The sequence below is a fragment of the Peromyscus maniculatus genome, chromosome X (genome assembly GCF_049852395.1).
Source record: "Peromyscus maniculatus bairdii isolate BWxNUB_F1_BW_parent chromosome X, HU_Pman_BW_mat_3.1, whole genome shotgun sequence".
Lineage (NCBI taxonomy): Eukaryota > Metazoa > Chordata > Mammalia > Rodentia > Cricetidae > Peromyscus > Peromyscus maniculatus.
Window position 1 is genome coordinate 42,239,310 of NC_134875.1, and position 19,296 is coordinate 42,258,605.

The 19,296-nt window shown below is 39.4% G+C and overlaps 1 protein-coding gene across 1 annotated transcript; it reads right to left on the reverse strand.

Moving 5' to 3' along the window:
* Window positions 1-5,597: 5,597 nt before the first annotated feature.
* LOC143270961 (periphilin-1-like) lies at window positions 5,598-6,719 on the reverse strand. The gene is made up of 2 exons (XM_076562416.1): window positions 6,630-6,719; window positions 5,598-6,407 (listed from the first exon to the last, which is right to left on the reverse strand). The coding sequence occupies exons 1-2, from the start codon at window positions 6,675-6,677 to the stop codon at window positions 5,598-5,600; spliced, it is 858 nt and encodes a 285-aa protein (XP_076418531.1). The 5' UTR covers window positions 6,678-6,719.
* Window positions 6,720-19,296: the final 12,577 nt, after the last annotated feature.

Sequence of the window (19,296 nt, forward strand, 5' to 3'; positions counted from 1 at the left end):
GGCTAGCCTGGCACACACAAAAGCTTGTCTAAATAATTAATTTAAAATAATGTGTGGCTGGGCAGTGGTGCTGCATGCCTTTTATCCCAGCACTCAGGAGTCAGAGGCAGACAGACCTCTGTGTTCTAGGACAGCCTGGTCTGCAGAGTGAGTCCAGGACAGCCAGGACTACACAGAGAAACTCTGTCTAAACAAGCAAAAATAAATACATAAATAAACAAAACAATAGTAATGTGGTGGATGGGGGCACTCTGGGAAGATGGCTTAGGGGTTAAGAGCTCTGGCTGCTCATCCAAAGGGTTGAGGTTCTATTTCCAGCATCCACATTGTGACTCACAGCTGTCTGTAACTCTAGTCCCTGGGGATCTGACAAGATCTTCTGGTTACTGTGGGTATCAGGCACATACACCGTGCTTTAATATACACTCAGGTAAAACAGTCATCATATGAACATATGAGTGCTAATTATTTTTTAAGTTTTCTGTATGTTTAAAACTATCTGTTTTGTTTCATGAGTTTGAATGTTTTCCCCTGCAGGCACCTAATTGAAACAGAGGCATGCAGTTCACAGAGAGGCCAGAAGAGGGCATCCTATCACCTGGACTGGAGGTTTAGGCCCTGAGGAGCTGCCATTTGTGTGCTGGTAAGGGAATGCTGCTTCTCTGCAAGAGTGGCAAGGGCTATTATGTGCTGAACCATCTCCCCAGCTGATGAACCAGGCTGCCTCCATCTTAGGCTTGAAAGCCATCTTATAGTAAAGACAAAGTAGGTTCATTCCTGCTCATGATTCAATCTGTTTCTCAATGATTGGGCTATACCCCACCCTCAAATGCCAGCATACCTGGCTGTTCTTCTGCTTCCTGTAGTTTTTCTATTTACCAGATTTTCAACTTATTTTATTTTTTGAGGCAGAATCTCTCACTGACCTTCACTCATTCTGTTCAGATTCCTAACTAGTGAATTCCAGAAACAATAAAAAATAAATAAAAGAAAAAAAAAAACCTTGTCACCCCTAAAGGAGATTTATCAAATGTTTCACTCTTATATTTCTATGTCTTTAGAAATTGTGCAGTATTTAGAAAGTCCTTGTCAAACTTTCAGATAGAACGTATAACTAAGTTTCTTTTTTTATCTTTTTTTGAGACAGGGTCTCTGTGTATAACCCTGGCTGTCTTGGAACTCACTCTGTAGACTAGGCACGCTTCAAACACACAGAGATCCACTTTCCTTTACCTTCTGATTACTGGGTGTTATGTAAGGCATGGATCACCGGTGCCAAGCCCCTTTCTTCTTCCTTCCTTCCTTCCTTCCTTCCTCCCTCCCTCCCTTCCTTCCTTCCTTCCTTCCTTCCGTCCTTCCTTCCTTCCTTCCTTCTTTCCTTCCTTCCTTCCTTCCTTTCTGACATGGTTTCCCCAAGCTGCTGAGGTGTCTTAGAATTGACCATGCTTCTGCCTCAGCATCCCAAGTGTTGTAACAACAGGTGTATGTCATCATGTTTATCCAAACTATTTTGTAATGTTGTCATGGAACTAGATTCTAAAAGGACTGGACTTCATGTTATTAATCATGCAAAACCTTAAAAGGGCATCCTAACCCTGTGCTTGTCAGCTTGTCATTTTTTATCCCAGGGGACAATAGGCCATGATTGAGATATTTTTGGTGGACACAACCAGGAGCTTGGTTGTGTAGACAGAGGCTACATGATGCTTCTATACTACCTGCATTGCTCAATTCCCATAACCAACCTAGAGGCTCACAACACCATTCTTTAACTCCAGTTCCAGAAGATCTGACACCTCTTCTGATCTCCGTGGGCATGACATGCATGTAGTGTGAACACACATGCAGGCAAACAAATACCTCATGAGCAAGCCATGCATTTCTTTGGCATGTGTCCAAAGTTCTTGACATCTTACTCCAGATACTTGTTTAATCTTGTTCATTGTCACTCTGTTCACATAGACTAGGAAAAGGAAATAACCTAAGTAGTTTTCAACTAATGAATGGGTAATGAGAATGCAGTACATATATACTGTGGAATACTATTCATCAGTAAAGAAAATGAAATCTAGAGGCAAAGAGATGGAGCTAGAAAATATATTAAATGAATTAACCCAGGCACAGAAAGTCAAATGGCACATTTGTTCTCATTCTTCTGTGATTCCTACCTCCAAAACTTCAGATGTGAATATAAAACCTGGTTGTGGTGGTACATTTCCATAGGATTTGCTAACGGAGGCAGAGGCAGGAGGATCTGGAGTTTGAGGCCGGACTAGGAGGCTTGGTAAGGAGAATCTTTGGCCGGGGCCCAGGCACAAATGGTGGCAGAGGGACCATGGAGGCAGCATCTGCTGCTCCAAGTTGGTGGCTGCTTCTCATCCTGTTGGTGACTGCAGTGATGGCTGCTAACTGGGATGTAAGGTTTACTGCTGCTTGTTCAGAGAAGAATTGCCGGGTCCGTTGTGTTACAAGAAAGCATCAACAAAGGTCAGTTTGGAAAATTTTGGCCAGTCAAATGATGGGGAGAAATGGTGTGAAGATATTGTCTTCTAGGGTAGAACATTCATGGTTCCGAGAGACAGATATTTATCAGACTGTGATTACTCCAAACCACAGAGACGGCACACACACAAACACACACACACACACACACACACACACACACACACACACACACACACACACAAATTCTGCACAGAAGCATGACCATACCTAAAAGCAACTTTGAAATCTTCAAAACAATGATGGCACCCCACAACAATGATTCCATATGGACTATGGTAAAGCCATTAAGCTGATTAACACCACAGAAAGATCGACTTTGGACTACAAACTGCTCAGGACAATTTTGAGATGGCTAGCTGAGATGATCCAGCCTGACAGACTACTTGAACAAGGACTTGAAACAAGCCCTGCACTTTCTCATTATGCAGTAACTGGACAAATGATACAGGACTTGACAATTAACCACAAAATTTCTTTTCAGGATTCCCTAAAGATGTCTTCACCCCCCAGAAAGCAGGAAGTAATTTTAAGAAAATGATGCCCACATTCCCAAGAGTTGGGATGGGAGATTTTTGGTTGTTTAATGAGTTATGGATATTGTCATTGCTTATGATGGTTGGTTACAAGTTGTTAATTGTTAATGGTCAGGAAAAAAGCTGAACAAGGAGAATAGAGTGAGATTTTTTGTTTAAAAAAAAGAAAAAAAGAGAATATAGATATGCGGTAGATCATTTAATCTACTGTGAAGAAAAAAATAAATAATAGGATAAATGGGTACATCATTGAATCTACTCTAAAAAGAAAAAGAGAAGATATAAAAATGACAAATGTAGATTATTGAATCTATTATGAAAAGAAAAAAGATAGAATATGGAGATGATAAGATATAAAGGTCAGTTACTGAATCTACTTTTTAATAGGAACTACTTGTTTTAAATAGGATAAGTAATGAATTTTTTTGTCTGAATTTGTCAAAAGTTAATGGACTGGACATTGTTATATATTAATGGAGTTTTTCATTTGAATCTGTCAAATGTTAATGGACTAGACATCGTTAATGTAATTCTTGACTGTATATATTGTATATACTTATTGGATATAGTTTTTCTTGTATTAGTTATAAGCTTTTTTAATTTTATACAAAAAAGGGGGAAATGTGGTGGTATTGTGTTCCCTAAAATATTGTGTACCCTAATAAACTTATCTGGAGTCAGAAAGCAGAAAAGCCACTTGATATAGAGGCCAGAAAACAGTGGCACACATGCCTTTAATCCTAGCATTCCAGAGGTAGAAATCCATCTGGATCTCTGTGAGTTCAAGGCCACACTGGAAACAGCCAGGCATGGTGACTCACACCATGGAATCCCACGAAGTAATGGCAGAAAGCAGCTAAGTATATAAGGCATAAAAACCAGGAACTAGAGCTGGTTAAGGTTTTAGGATTTTGAGCTGTGCAGTTCAGCTGAGATCCATTCAGATGAGGACTCAGCGACTTCCAGTTTGAGGAAACAGGATCAGCTGAGAATTGGCAAACTGAGGTAGCTGTGGCTTCTGTCTCTGATCTTTCAGCATTCACCCTAATACCTAGTCCCGGGTTTGTTTTTTATTAATTAGAATTTTTAAGATTCCTGCTACAATATGGGATATGGACATTGACCTTGGCTGTCTCACAAAAGTTGGAGGTAAGTCTCTCTTGCTGAAAATACCATGTACTTCAGACACAGGACTGAACGGATCCAAGCTGGATCTGATCTAAAAGTCTGCACCCTGAGGACTAGTTTTCATAGTACTGGGTGCTGTGCAAGCAGCCAAGGGAAGGAAACAATAATTACACCTACCCAGCTGTGACACCAAAGTACCCCAATGAAGAGCTTAGCAATATACTGCTAAGCATGTATTGTGGAATAATTATTTTGGACACTGTAAAGATGTGTCTTTGCCAAGACACATTCTGATTGCTTTAACAAAGAGCCAAATGGCCAATAGCTAGGCAGAAAGAGGTTAGACAGGACTTCCAGGAAGAAAGAGAGCAAGAGAGATGAATCTAGGCATGTGACAGACACCAGGGGACGTGGAGAGGAAACAGGAGGTGCAAGATGGAAGAGAGGTAAAAAGCCATGAGGCACGACATTGATTGATATAAATGGGTTAATTTAAGTTATAAGAGCTAGTGGGACAAGCATAAGCGATAGGCTGAGCCTATAATTAATAATATGTCTCCATGTCATTTTTTAATTGTAAGCTGGAGGACCAAAGGAAAAAGTGTATGCAACAGCAGCACTTACATCTTGGCTATAACCAACAGAATACTGAAGATGCTGGCACATATTTTTAATCTCAAAATAAAGGAAGCAGAGGCCGGGGATTCTCTGTGAGTTTGAGGCCAGACTACACATGATTTTCAGTCTAGCTAGGTCTAGATGGTAAAACCCTGACTCAAAAAAGGAGATAATGATATTGGGCAGTAATTAAAGCCATGATGTTTAATGTACCTATTGTTATAAATTGTGTATTGTGGCTCAGTGCTATGCTGGGAAGGATCAAGAAGTGAGTGGGATATCCTAATTGTCTCTTCACTTGTTCACTGAATGACTTACAAGGTGAGAGGACCTCAGCTGGCCTTGCTATCTTCTGCCACGTTTCTTTTATTATTTACATTTTTATTTATTTATTTTTTCATTTTACATATCAATCACTGTTCACCCTCCCTCCCCTTCTCCTGCTTCCCCCCAAGCTCCCCTCATCCTCTCCCCTGGCAATGGGACCAGAACTTATGCCGTGTACATGAACTGGCTTTATTTTTTAATTTTTTAATTCATTTGACATACCAACCACAGATCACCCTCACATCCCTCCTCCATCTCCTCGCTCCTTCCCCCCAAGACTCCCCCCATCCCCTCCTCCAAAAGGGTTAGTACTTCCATTGGGGAACAGCAAACCCTCCCCCCATCCCCTCCTCCAAAAGGGTTAGTACTTCCATTCAGTTGAGGCAGGACCAAGCTTCACCCCCATGCATCAAGGCTGAGCAAACAATCCAAAGGTAAGAAATCTAGAAGCTTTTACACAATTTTTTGAACCGAGCCCTAATTCTCCTAAAAAGGGTCTTCAAAATCTGGAGTAGAATTATCATACTCCATAATGAAATGCTTGAGTTCTTCAACACGTTGCTCACCTATTTCATGCAAACTCTGCTTCATTGCACACTGTATAGATTTTTCTAACGAACGATCCTTTTCAACCAGCCTTTCCACCACCATCCCGAAAGTTTCACAGACTTGTCGGTAAACCTTCTCAATCTCTGTAATTTTTGATGCAATCGCTTTTGAGCGAATGCTAAGCTGGCTGTCTTCACACAATTCTGGGCCAGCTGTTGTGTTTGACTCGGGTTCTTCTGTCTGGTTGATACGTAATGGTTCCTTGGATCCCGTCTCAAACTCGGAAATTTCAGCCAAGTTATTTTCTTCTGACTGCTTGGAATTTTCATTCGCCCTCTTGCTTGCAGCATCAGCCTGTTCCTTCTCAGTCAGCCGGCTGGGGCTTTTTAACACCTTGGATGAAGAACTTGAGGGCACAGTATCTCTTGATGTTTTCAAAAACTGGATGGCTCTCTCTTTACATCTACATCGAGACTGATGGAAGGAGCGCATCCTGCTTCTACTGCTGAGACTGGATCCAAATCTGCTGTGTAGGGAGTCCTTCCCGCCCACACGTGATTCTCTCAAAAAAGGAGCGCCCCGTTTATGGGGAGAGCGTTGTCTTGAATAATGGGAAGAATAGAAACGTTTTCTTCTAAAGCCGTTTCTCATGGCCCTGTATGGAGGCTGTTGTCTTGTGGAATACTCATCTCTTGACCATTGGTAGCCATAATGGCCTCTTTTGTAGGGTGGGGCTCTTCTTGGATCCTGAGTAAAACAGCGGCCCTTGCCCCATTCTTGGTAATCAACATGACAGTAGTATCTACTGTAGCCTCCTTCCTTGGGTTTGGCTAGCAGAGAAGTTCTCTTGTCTCCCAGAGGCGGTCTCTTTGGCACAACATTAATTAATCTATGGTTGCCATCACTGGGATGGTTCCAAGAAGGCGCTTGTTTTCCTGGAAGTGGCTTGCAGTCATACCATCCCTGTACTTGTTTTCCTGGAAGTCGCTTGTAGTCACACCATCCCTCAGACCACATTTCATCTGTTTTGGAAGCCACTGGACTTCTGCGAACAGAAATTCGTACTTTCCTTCCGGTTCACTTTCAATTTCCAACCACACTCATGGCTCAGATCAAGAATCTGTTATTGTCTAAAAATTCGTCATCAGAACTCCCCAATAGGTACGTTCCACCGATGCTGCTGAAACCGCACCAACAGCTCTCTAATTAAACTTAGGCCTACTCAACAGCACGGAAATCATGCCAGGTACTTGTAAGCTAGGAAATTAGCTGGGGCTAGTGAGGGCATGTGTCATACAGGAGAATGCAGTACCACCACTTGACTAAATCAGTACAATTCCTAAGTGAATTCCACTTCCTACAAAAAAGTGTAGCTCTCACCCCTCACCAAAAAAAGCTTCTCTTTGTAACAGAGAGAGACCATTGCAGAATACCACAAGCACTCAACGTCAGAGAACAAGTGATTGTGGGGTTTCTAGCCCCAAGATACACACACACACACACACACACACACACACACACACACACACACACATAACTCCTGTGCCTAAGCCTCATGGAGCATCATTAAGAGGAAGATGAAAGATTGTAGGAACCAGAAATGAAAGGGAAGCTTCACCCATGATATTTCAACAATATAACTGCCTAAACAAGACCTGAATAAGGACAATACCAATCAATATGCTAACTTGAAGGGGGAAATCTCATAGGGTTCCACCTCTAAACAAAGAACTACAGACTGCTAAAGAATTAGTTTTCCACAGGGATCACCCTTTTAACAGGTTACCAATATCAAGTGGTCAGCTCTGAAATCAAATACATATACAAGCAACACGAAATAGACTGGAAACATTGTATTTATATATTTGTGTGCCCGTGTGTGTGTGTGTGTGTGTGTGTGTGTGTGTGTGTGTGTGTGCATGTGATGATCAATGAAAAGAGAACATAAATTTGAGAGGCATCTAGGAGGAGAGGATATGGAAGGGAAAGAAATAGAAAAGGAAAGGATGTGATTATATTTTCATTTCTAAAACTTTAAAAATTAAATAAAATGTAGATAAACATTTAAAACATATAAGGCAAAAAATAGAAGCACATAAAATATTTATTTAACAGTGAACAAATTTAAAAGGAATCAAAATTAATTTACATAGTTGCAAAAATCATAATATTCTAATAAATTTCACTAGTGAAAAATAAAAGTACCTTAAACTACAAGCCTATAATATATTTATTTAACATATTGTTCAAATGTAAAATTTATTAAAATTAATTTGTGTAACAGGAAAAATCATAATGTCATAACATTGACCTTGTTTTTCATTAACCCTACTGTTGAAGTTACCCATACTTGAGTCATAGAACATGGCAGAAAAAAGTTGGTAATGATCTAAATGTTTAATCCCTACTGGCTTCTTTTCATGTGCTGGAAGATGCTATGCAGGCTTCCAAAGGAGAAAAGTCATCGTCAGTCACACATATCTATAAAACCTTTGAGCTACAAGAATCATCAGCATAACACATGACCATTGGTGTATTAGCAGCTCAAGTAGTATTGGTGTAACCAAGCACTTTTTGATTGGATTTAAGTTCCTCTCCACAAGAGGAAACCCTTACTAGCATCATTATCAGACCAAGAACATACAGCTAGCAGTCATAGGCCCTAGGGGAGAACTTACTACTGTTATGTTATACTGTAAATGCACATAGTATTAAACTGACTTATCATTACAGCCGTAGATCAATGTATCTCTTATTCCTCATCTAAGGGGCTCTGAAATGGAGTAAGTGGTGGTTAACATAGTGGCCCACAACTGGCCAAGGTGCAGAGAATAAGAGACTGAAGATTGCTCAGTCTTAAAGGGAACCTAGGTACCTCATCCTCCCCTCACAGGCTTCAGAGATCATTGAGGAAGAGGACAAAGAAAGAGTATAATAATCTGAGGTGGTGGAGGAATACAAGGAACTTCTGGACACAGTAGGGCAGTTGCACATATGAACTCACACAAAATGCAACACCATGAAGAAGAAAACAAACCTGTGCAAGCCCAAGGTAGACCAAATCCCAGCATGGAATTGGGAGGTGGGCACACAATCCCCCTCTATGCCTAGGAGCTATTGACAAGTGTTATCTGCTGGGAAAGGAAGGGGAATTTCCTTTTAAGAGTGTAGGTCTGGGAAGTTGACATTGCTCCAGCTGAAGAACACACACCCTAGGATATCTGGCACTACACTTTGGTCTTAAAGAAAAGTTTTGTTGTTGTTGTTTTAAGAAGACACAAAATTAAGTGGGTAGGAAAGTGGGGCAATGAGTTGAGAAATAGTTGGCAGGGATAAATATGATCAAACACATAGTAAGAAACTCTCAAAAACAAACTAATAAAAAACAATTAAAGAAAAATCAATAAGACACTTTCTCCAGTGTTGTTAGATTATTTGTTTCAACGAGACCTGAGGTAATTACAGTTCAGAATGAATGGACTACATCACTACAGCCTTTTCTTAGACCTCCAGTGCCCCCACCCCCAACAGGATGAGTGAAAGAAGTCTAAGGCAGGAGCTCATTTTTTAGTAAAAAGTAGGGACCTGTTGGGCCCTGGCCCCCGGTTTTGGGGAGCTGTTTCCTTGCCTGCTGACCTTGACCAGATGTCCTCTTATGCTAATTCCCTGCCGATTTCATTCTTCCTAAACATCTTACTGCAGGTTCCTTGTTTCTGTATCCTGCATGTTGATGTAGTGCTAGAATGTAAAACATCATTAGCAAACTTTTGCCCTCCCAGGATCTTCCACTCTATTGTAAGTCTGTATTTAAGGTCTCCTCCCTCCATCAATAGGGGGCATTCTACTGAGAGGAAACCTGCTGTCTTGTCTCTCTTTTTAATCCTCAGCCTCTTGCTTGGTCATGGTGAATGTGTAGTAAACGCGGGCGTTGCTACAACCAGAAAGCTTCTGAAATCTGATATTTGCCTTCATTTGAGTCTATAAAAACGTTTGATAGTATGAGTTTATGATACTCCTGTTTGCTGAATAACAATGTCAGGTAATTTGATATTTAGCCAAAAAATCAATAATTATTAATGTATTTGTGTCTATTGAATTATTGTCATAGAACAGGATGAGTTAAATCAATTAATCTCTTTAATGAGATCTTTCTTGATGAAAATAATTAAGGGTGGATATTTCAGAATGAGGCTTCTAACAAGATGAATCTTATGGTGATGCAGTCTAAAACCAACAGTGCCCTTATGGATTGAAAAAGAAGAATGGTCTTGATAGAGAATTAGATGACCTGGATAAACCTTCAAATGCAAAACATAAAAATACTAAAAAAAACAACCTTAAGGATGATTTTTTCTAGTTCCATCCTTTTGCCTGCCAATTTCATGCTTTCATTGTTTTTCTCTGCTGAGTAGTACTCCATTGTGTATATGTACCACTTTTTTTTCATCCATTCTTCAGTTGATGGGCATCTAGGTTGTTTCCAGGTTCTGGCTATGACAAATAGTGCTGCTATGAACATAGCTGAGCATGTATGTTAATGGTATGAATCAGCATTCCGTGGGTATATGCCCAAGAGTGGGATGGCTGGGTCTTGAGGTAGTTTGATTCCTAATTTTCTGAGAAACCGCCATACTGATTTCCACAGTGGTTGTACAAGCTTGCATTCCCACCAAAGGTGGAGGAGTGTTCCCTTTGCCCCACATCCTCTCCAACATTGACTGTCACTGGTGTTTTTGATCTTAGCCATTGTGACAGGTGTAAGGTGGTATTTCAGAATCGTTTTGATTTGCATTTCTCTGATGATTAAGGATGTTGAGCATTTCTTTAAATGTCTTTCAGCCAATGGTGATTTTTTTTTTTTTGGTTTTTTGAGACAGGGTTTCTCTGTGTAGCTTTGCGCCTTTCCTGGGACTCACTTGGTAGCCCAGGCTGGCCTCGAACTCACAGAGATCCGCCTGGCTCTGCCTCCCGAGTGCTGGGATTAAAGGCGTGCACGACCACCGCCCGGCACCAATGGTGATTCTTGATTTGTGAATTCTGTTTAGCTCTTTAGACCATTTTTTAATTGGATTGTTTAGTATTTTGATGTCTACTTTCTTGAGTTCTTTATATACTGTGGAGATCAATCCTCTGTCAGATGTGGGGTTGGTGAAGATCATTTTCCCATTCTGTTGGCTGTCCTTTTGTCTTATTGACAGTGTTTTTTCTCCCTGCAAAAGCTTCTCAATTTTGAGAGACCTCATTCATTAATTGTTGTGCTCAGGGTCTGTGCTGTTGGTGTTATATTTAGGAAATGGTCACCGGTGCCAATGCATTCAAGAGAACTTCCTACTTTCTTTTCTACTAATTTTAGTGTCATTGGATTTATGTTCAGGTCTTTGATCCACTTGGACTTGAGTTTTGTGCATGGTGACAGATATGGATCTATTTGTAATCTTTTACATATTGACATCCAGTTATGCCAGCACCATTTGTTGAAGATACTTTCTTTTTTCCATTGTATAGTTTTGGCTCCTTTGTAAAAGACCAGGTGTTCATAAGTGCATGGATTAACATCAGGGTCTTCAATTCGATTCCCTTGGTCCATATGTCAGTTTTTATACCAGTACCAAACTGTTTTTATTACTATAGCTCTATAGAAGTGTTTGAGGTCAGGGATGGTGATGCCTCCAAAGGTTGCTTTATCGTATAGGATTCTTTTAGCTATCCTGGGTCTTTTGTTTTTCCATATGAAGCTGAGTATTTTTCTTTCCAAGTCTGTGAAGAATTGTGTTGGGATTTTGATGGGGATTGCATTGAATCTGTAGATTGCTTTTGGTAAGATTGCCATTTTTACTATGTTAATCCTATCTATCCAAGAGCATAGGAGATCCTTCCATTTTCTGATTTCTTCTTCAATTCCCTTCTTTAGAGATTTAAAGTTCTTATCAAAAAGGTCCTGCACTTGTTTAGTTAGTGTTATCCCAAGGTATTTTATATTATTTGTGGCTATTGTAAAGGGTGATGTTCCACTGACTTTTTTCTCAGCCTTTTTATCATTTGTGTATAGGAGGGCTACTGAATTTTTTGAGTTGATCTTGTATCCTGCCACTTTACTGAAGGAGTTTCTCAGCTGTAGGAGTTGCCTGGTAGATTTTTTTGGGGTCACTTATGTATACTATCATATCATCTGCAAATAGTGAAAGTTTGACTTCTTCCTTGTCAATTTGTATCCCTTTGATCTCCTTTTGTTGTCTTATTGCTCTAGCTAGAACTTCTAGTACTATATTGAATAAATATGGGGAGAGGGGACAGCCTTGTCTTGTTCCTGAATTTAGTGGTATCGCTTTGAGTTTCTCTCCATTTAATTTGATGTTTGCTGCTGGCTTGCTATAAATTGCCTTTATTATATTTAGGAATGTTCCTTGTATTCCTGATCTTTCCAAGACCTTTATCATGAAGGGGTGTTGGATTTTGTCAAAGGCTTTTTCAGCATCTAATGAGATGATCATGTGGTTTTTTCTTTCAGTTTGTTTATATGATGTATTACATTGACACATTTTCATATGATGAACCATCCTTGCATCCCTGAGATGAATCCTACTTGGAAGTGATGGATAATTGTTTTGATGTATTCTTGGATTCGGTTTGTCAATATTTTGTTGAGTATTTTTCCATCAATGTTCATGAGGGAGATTGGTCTGTAGTTCTCATTCTTTGTTGCATCTTTGTGTGGTTTTGGGTATCAGGGTCATTGTAGCCTCATAAAAAGAGTTTGGTAGTGTTCCTTCTGTTTCTATTGTGTGGAACACTTTGAAGAGTATTGGTATTAGTTCTTCTTTGAGTGTCTGGTAGAATTCTGCACTGAAACCATCAGGTCGTGGGCTATTTTTTTGCTTGGGAGACTTTTGATGACTGTTTCTAATTCTTTAGTGGTTATTGGTCTATTTAAATGGTTTATCTGGTCTTGATTTAATTTTGGTATGTGGTATTTATCCAGAAAATTGTCCATTTCTCCCTGGTTTTCCATTTTTGTGGAGTACAGGTTTTTGAAGTATGATCTGATGATTCTCTGGATTTCCTCCTTGTCTGTTGTTATGTCTCCTTTTTCATTTCTGATTTTGTTAATTTGGGTGCTCTCTCTTTGCCTTTTGGTTAATTTGGCTAGGGATTTGTCTATCTTGTTGATTTTTTCAAGAACCAACTCTTGTTTCATTGATTTTTTGTATTGTTCTCTTGTTTTCTATTTCATTGATTTCAGCCCTGAATTTGATTATTTCCTGGTGTCTATTTCTCCTAGGTGAGTTTGTTTCTATTTGTTCTAGAGCTTTCAGTTGTGCTGTTAATTCATTGGTATGGGATTGCTCCATCTTCTTTAGGTGTGCATTTAGAGCTATGAATTTTCCTCTTAGCACTACTTTCATAGTGTCTCATAAGTTTGGGTATGTTGTACTTTCATTTTCATTGAATTCTAGGGAATCTTTAATTTCTTTCTTTATTTCTTCCTTGATCCATTGATGTTTCATGTGGGCATTATTCAGTTTTCATGAGTTTGTGGGTTTTCTATAATTTTTGTTGTTGTTGAGGTCTACCTTTAAGGCCTGGTGGTCTGATAAGATACAGGAGATTATTCCAATTTTTTTGTATCTGTTGAGATTTGTTTTGTGTCCAAGCATGTGGTCAATTTTTAGAAGATTCCATGGGGTGCTGAGAAGAAGGTATATTCTCTTGTATTAGGATGGAATGTTCTGTAGATACCTATTAAGTCCATTTGAGTCATAACATGTGTTGGGTCCTTTATTTCTTTGTTAAATTTCAGTCTGGTAGATCTGTCTTTTGGTGAGAGTGGTGTGTTAAAATCTCCCACTACTAATGTGTGGGGTTTGATGTGCATTTTAAACTGTGGTAGTGTTTCTTTTATGAATGTGTGTGCTTTTGTATTTGGAGCGTAACTGTTTGGAATCGAGACTTCATCTTGGTGGATTTTTCCTGTGATCAATATGTAATGTCCATCCTGATCTCTTTTGATTGATTTTAGTTTGAAATCTATTTTATTAGATATTAGGATAGCTACACCAGCTTGTTTCTTAGGTCCATTTGCTTGGAAAGCTTTTTCTCAGCCCTTTACTTGGAGGTAGTATCTGTCTTTGAAGTTAAGGTGTGTTTCTTGTATGCAGCAGATGGATGGGTCCTGTTTTCTTATCCATTCTGTTAGCCTGTTTCTTTGTATAGGTGAGGTGAGACCATGGATATTGATGGATACTAACGATCAGTGATTGTTAATTCCTGTTATTTTTTTGTGATTGTGTTGTGTTGTCCTTCTTTGGTGTATGTTGGTGTGGGATTATCTATTGCTTGGTTTTTCATGGAGGTGTTTCGCTTCTTTGGGTTGGATTTTCCCTTCTAGTGCTTTCTGTAGGGCTGGGTTTCTGAACAGGTATTGATTAAATCTGGTTTTATCCTGGAATATTTTGTTTACTCCGCCTATGGTGATTGAGAGTTTTGCTGGGTATAATAATCTGGGTTGGCATCTCTGGTCTCTTAGTGTCTGCATAAGATTTGTCCATGACTTTCTAGCTTTCATAGTCTCTATTGAGAAGTCTGGTATTATTCTGATGTGTTTGCCTTTATATATTACTTGGTCTTTTTCCTTTGTGGTTCTTAATATTTTTTCTTTGTTCTGTGTGTGTTTAGTGTTTTGATCATTATGTGGCGAGGGGACTTTTTCTTTGGAGCCAGTCTATGTGGTGTTCTGTAAGCTTCTTGTATCTTCATGGGTATTTCTTTCTTTAGGTTACGAAAGTTTTCTTCTATGATTTTGTTGAATATATTTTCTGGGCCTTTGACTTGGTATTCTTCTCCTTCTTCTATCCCTATTATTCTTAGTTTTGGTTCATTCACGGTGTCCTAAATTTTTTGGACGTTTTGTGTTACAACTTTTTTGTCTTTAGTGTTTCTTTGCCTATGAATCTATTTTCTCTATTGTGTCTTCAGGGTCAGAGATTCTCTGTTCCATCTCTTGCAATCGGTTGGTTATGCTTATCTCTGTAGTTCCTGTTTGTATATTCAGGATGTCTATTTCCAGCATTCCTCAGCATGTGTTTTCTTTATTGTCTCAAATTCATTTTTCAGATCTTGGAATGTTTCTTTCATCGGTTTAATTGCTTTTTCTTGGCTTTCTTTGATTTCTTCCCATTTTTTGTTCGTTTTTTCTTCCATTTCTTTAAGGGAGTTTTTTATTTCCTCTTTAATGGAGTTTTTCATTTCCTCTTTAAGGGAAGTTTTTATTTCCTCTTTAATGGAGTTTTTTATTTCCTCTTTAAGGGAAATTTTTATTTCCCCTTTAAGGGAATTTTTTATTTCGTCTTTAAGGGCCTCTATCATCTTCTTAAAGTCATTTTTAAGATTGAATTCTTCTGTTTCTTCTGTCTTGGTATGTTCAGGTCTTGCAGGTATAGAATCACTAGGTTCTGATGTTGCCATATAGGTCTGTATGTTGTTGCCTGTATTGTTGCACTGGCGTCTACTCATCTCTTCCTCTGCTCCGTGCAGGTGGTGTCTGTGTCTGAGAGTGCCTCTCTTGTTCTAATTTTTAGTCTTGGTTCACTAGGATTTCTTGGTTAAATTGGTGCTATCGGGCTGATTCTTAAAGAGCAGCTGATCTCCGTTGGTGAAGTATATAGTTAAGATTCTGGTGATCTGGTTTGGTTGCTGGGCAGCACCTTCTTCTGTGTTCCCAGGTCACATTTTGTTCATTCTTCAACTCCTCAGTTGATCTTGTTTCTTCAGACTTCAAACTGTAGGGATCGGAATCCTCTCATGGATGGAGTTCAGCTGAGCAGAGTAGTCTCACCAACATCTCCAAGTTGTTGGGTTTTTCAGGATCAGCACCTGGGCCCTGAGTTGGCCCCAGATGGAATGTTCAGATTCGTTCTGGTTCTGTCCCTCGGAGATAGCTTCTTCCCAGGGTGTTGGGATTAAAGGCACCCCTGTTCCAAGCTCTTGATTAAGAGCTTGTTTTCACCAGCTATTCAGTGGGTAATAGCTCAGTTTCTGGTCTTTATTGCAACTGTGTTTCAGCCGCCCTCTGCTGGGCCTGCCAGATTGCTTTGAATACATAGATTACTTTCAGTAGGATGGACATTTTCACCCTATTAATCTTTCTAGACTATGAGCATGAGAGGTCTTTCCAGATTTTGGTTTTGTCTTTCATTTCATTCTTCAGTGTGTAAAGTTTTCATTGTACAAGTCTTTATCTTCCTTGATTGATTTATTCCAAGATGTTTTTGATCCTATTGTGAATGGATTATTTTTATGGTTTCTTGTTATATTTTTCATCTATATACAGGAAAACTACAGATGTTGTTTTTTTAATTTTGTATCCTACAACATTGCTGGATGTTTTTTTCAGCTCTATTTGTCCTGTGGAGTCTTTGGTATCTTTTATGTGTAGAATCATATCTTCAAATAGGTGTATTAAACTTTTATCTTTCCTATATGTATCCCTTGTATAGCCTTATTTCATTGCTACACCAAGGACTTCAAGTACTTTATTGAAAAAGAGTAGAAAGTGTGGCCAGTTTTGTCTTGTTCTTGATTTTAGCAGAAATGATTTCAGTTTTTCTCCATTTATCATGATGTTTCTTGTGGGCTTGTAGTGTGTGTGTGTGTGTGTGTGTGTGTGTGTGTGTGTGTTGGTGGGTGTGGGTGTATGCTGCATATGTGAGTGTATTCTTACAAAGTATATTAACAAATAATTTTCCCTTAACCCAGTTGCAACATCTGTAGGATTACCACCCTGCCTATAATGCTAGTGTAATTCTGTAGCTATCAAATAGGAAAGGCAGAAGTTTTGTACAAAAACCATGACTTTACAAATATAAACTTCACATTCACATAATCTGTTTTAATTACAATTGTGACTTCAGACCAGTTGACAGGGGACTTATATATTGTCATTATTAGGTTGAAATATCAACCCTCTATCCCTAGATTCTCGAGGACTTCTGTCAGGAAGAGATGTTGGATTTTCTTAAAGGCATTTTAGGCATCTAATGAGCTGCTCGTGAGGCTTCTCTTCTTGAGTCTCTGTGGTGGATTAAATCTACTGGTTTACATGTATCAAACCATCCCTGCTTCTCTAGGATGAAATCAAATTATCTTTTGGATGTGGTCTTGAATTTGGCTTGCAAATATTTTAATGGAAAATTTTATGTTTATGTTCATCAGAGAGATTGGCCTATATACTTCTCTTTTTTGTTGGGTTTTTGACTGGTTTTGGTATCAGGGAAATGCTGGCTTAGTCAAACAAATTTGGAAGTGTTACTACTTTTTCTATTTTATAGAACAACTTGAGGAGTATTAGTGTTAATTCTCCTTTGAAAGTCTGGCAGAATTCTGTGTTGAATCTCCCTGGCCTGGGTGTTTTTTGTTGGGAGAGTCGTTCTAATTTTGTTTTTTACTTTTTATGATATGATGTTGTAGAAATTCTTTTAAAAATCTTTAAGTACCATGTGAGATCACAGCTGAAAACGACAGTATGACATGATGACTGACCCTAAGACATTCTATTGCCACTGCTTGGTGTTTGCCTGGAGTTTCCAAGCAGAGGGATTTTTCTGCTGAGGTCCTGGTACACAGAATATGTTTTTTGAGCTCTTTTATTCTTTCTTTAATTTTTTCATTCATTTTTATTTTCTTTCAGATTTAATTTTTAATGTTAATATTTCCTGATTTTTATTAATTCTTTGGAAATTGCATGCAATGATTTCTAAGTTTTAATTTTTGTAATTTAAAGATTTTTTTCCATTTGCCATACCAACCACAGTTCCTCCTCCCTCACCTCCTCTCTTTCACCCCCCAACTTCTGACCACTCTATCCCTTATCCATTCCTCAGAGAAGGTAAGGCTTCCCATGGGGAGTTAACAAAGTCTGGCATGTTGAGTTGAGGCAGGACTAATCCCGCTCCCCCTGTATCAATGTATCCCAAGGCATAGGGAATGGACTCCAAAAAGCCAGTTCATGCATCATGGATAAATCCTTGTTCTACTGCCAGTAGTCCCACAAACTGACCAACCCACACATCTGTAACCCACATTAAGAGGGCCTAGTTCAGCAACCCCAGAGAAACTAGGTAACAACGAGGACCCTAATAGCGACGTGGGTGGATCATTGTTCAAAGGGGGCATAGTTAAGATTTCCTGAGTAAATAGCGAGCATGGGGAGAGGTAAGGGAAGGTGGCAAGAGAACATAAGGGAACTAGGTAGTTGAGCTGGGTGTGGGAGAACAGAAAGGGAGAGAAAGGAAAGAGATACTTGTTTCTATTTATTTAAATTTTTAATAATTTTACCTACCAACCACAGATGTCCCTCTCATTACTCTTCCTGCTCCCCTCAGCATCTCTCCCCCTACTTCCCATCTCCTCCTCCAAAATTGTAAGGCCTCCCATGAGGAGTCAGTCAGCAAAGCCTGGTACATTCAGTAGAGGCAGATCTCAGCCCCTCCCCCCTGAATAAAGAGTAAGCAAGGCAGATGATGGGTCAAGAAAGCCAGCTCATGCACCAGGGATAGAGCCTGATGCCACTGCCAGGGGCCCCCCAAACAGACCAAACTACACAATTGCCCCCCTATGCAGAGGGCCTAGTCCCGTCCCATGCAGGTTCCACAGCTGTTGGTCCATAGTTTGTGACTTCCTACTATCTTGGATCAGTTATTTCTGTAGATTTTTCATATCATGATCTTGAACCCCCTTGCTCATATAATCCCTCTTCCTTCTCTTCAGCTGGACTCCCAGAGCTCAACCTGGTGCTTGGTTGTGGATCTCTGCATCTGCTTCCATCAGTTACTGGATGAAGGATCTATGATGACAATTAGGGTATTCACCAATCTGATTACCGAAGAAGGCCAATTCAGGTACTCTCTCCACTATCATTAGTAGTCTAAGCTGGGGTCGTCCTTGTGGATTCCTGGGAATTTCCCTAGCACCAGGTTACTCCCTGACCACATAATGGCTCCCTCTATCAAGATGAACCCAGTTAAGACTCTAAAAGTCCAGTCAAAGACAGGGAGGAGGGAGTATATGAGCAAAGGGGTCAAGGTCATGGTGGGAAAACCTACAGATACAGCTGACCCAAGCTAGTTGTAGCTCACTGACTCTAGATTGACAGCTGGGGAACCTGCATGGGACCGAACTAGGCAATACTGTTTTAATATCTCTTTTCAATTCTCATTATATTGGTAAGGAGATTTCAATTTTTTTGATTAGTTTAGCTTATCATTTGTCTGTTTATCTTTTCAAGGAACCAACTCTTCATTTCATTGATTCTTTGCATATTTTGTTTCTAGTCACATTGATTTGAGCCCTGATTGATAGAGACCTTTAAAGAGGAAATGAAATTTTCCCTTAAAGAAATGAAAGAAAAGACAAACAAAAAGTGGAAGAAATCAATAAATCCCTTAAAGAAAGCCAAAAAAGAGCAATTAAAAAGGTGAACAAAACAGTCCAAGATTTGAAAACTGAAATAGAGGCAATAAAGAAGACACAAAATGAGGGAATGCTGGAAATGGAAAATCTGAGTAAATAAATAGGAACTACAGATGCAAGCAAAAGCAACAGAATGTAAGAGATGGAAGAACCGATATCTGGCATTGAAGAT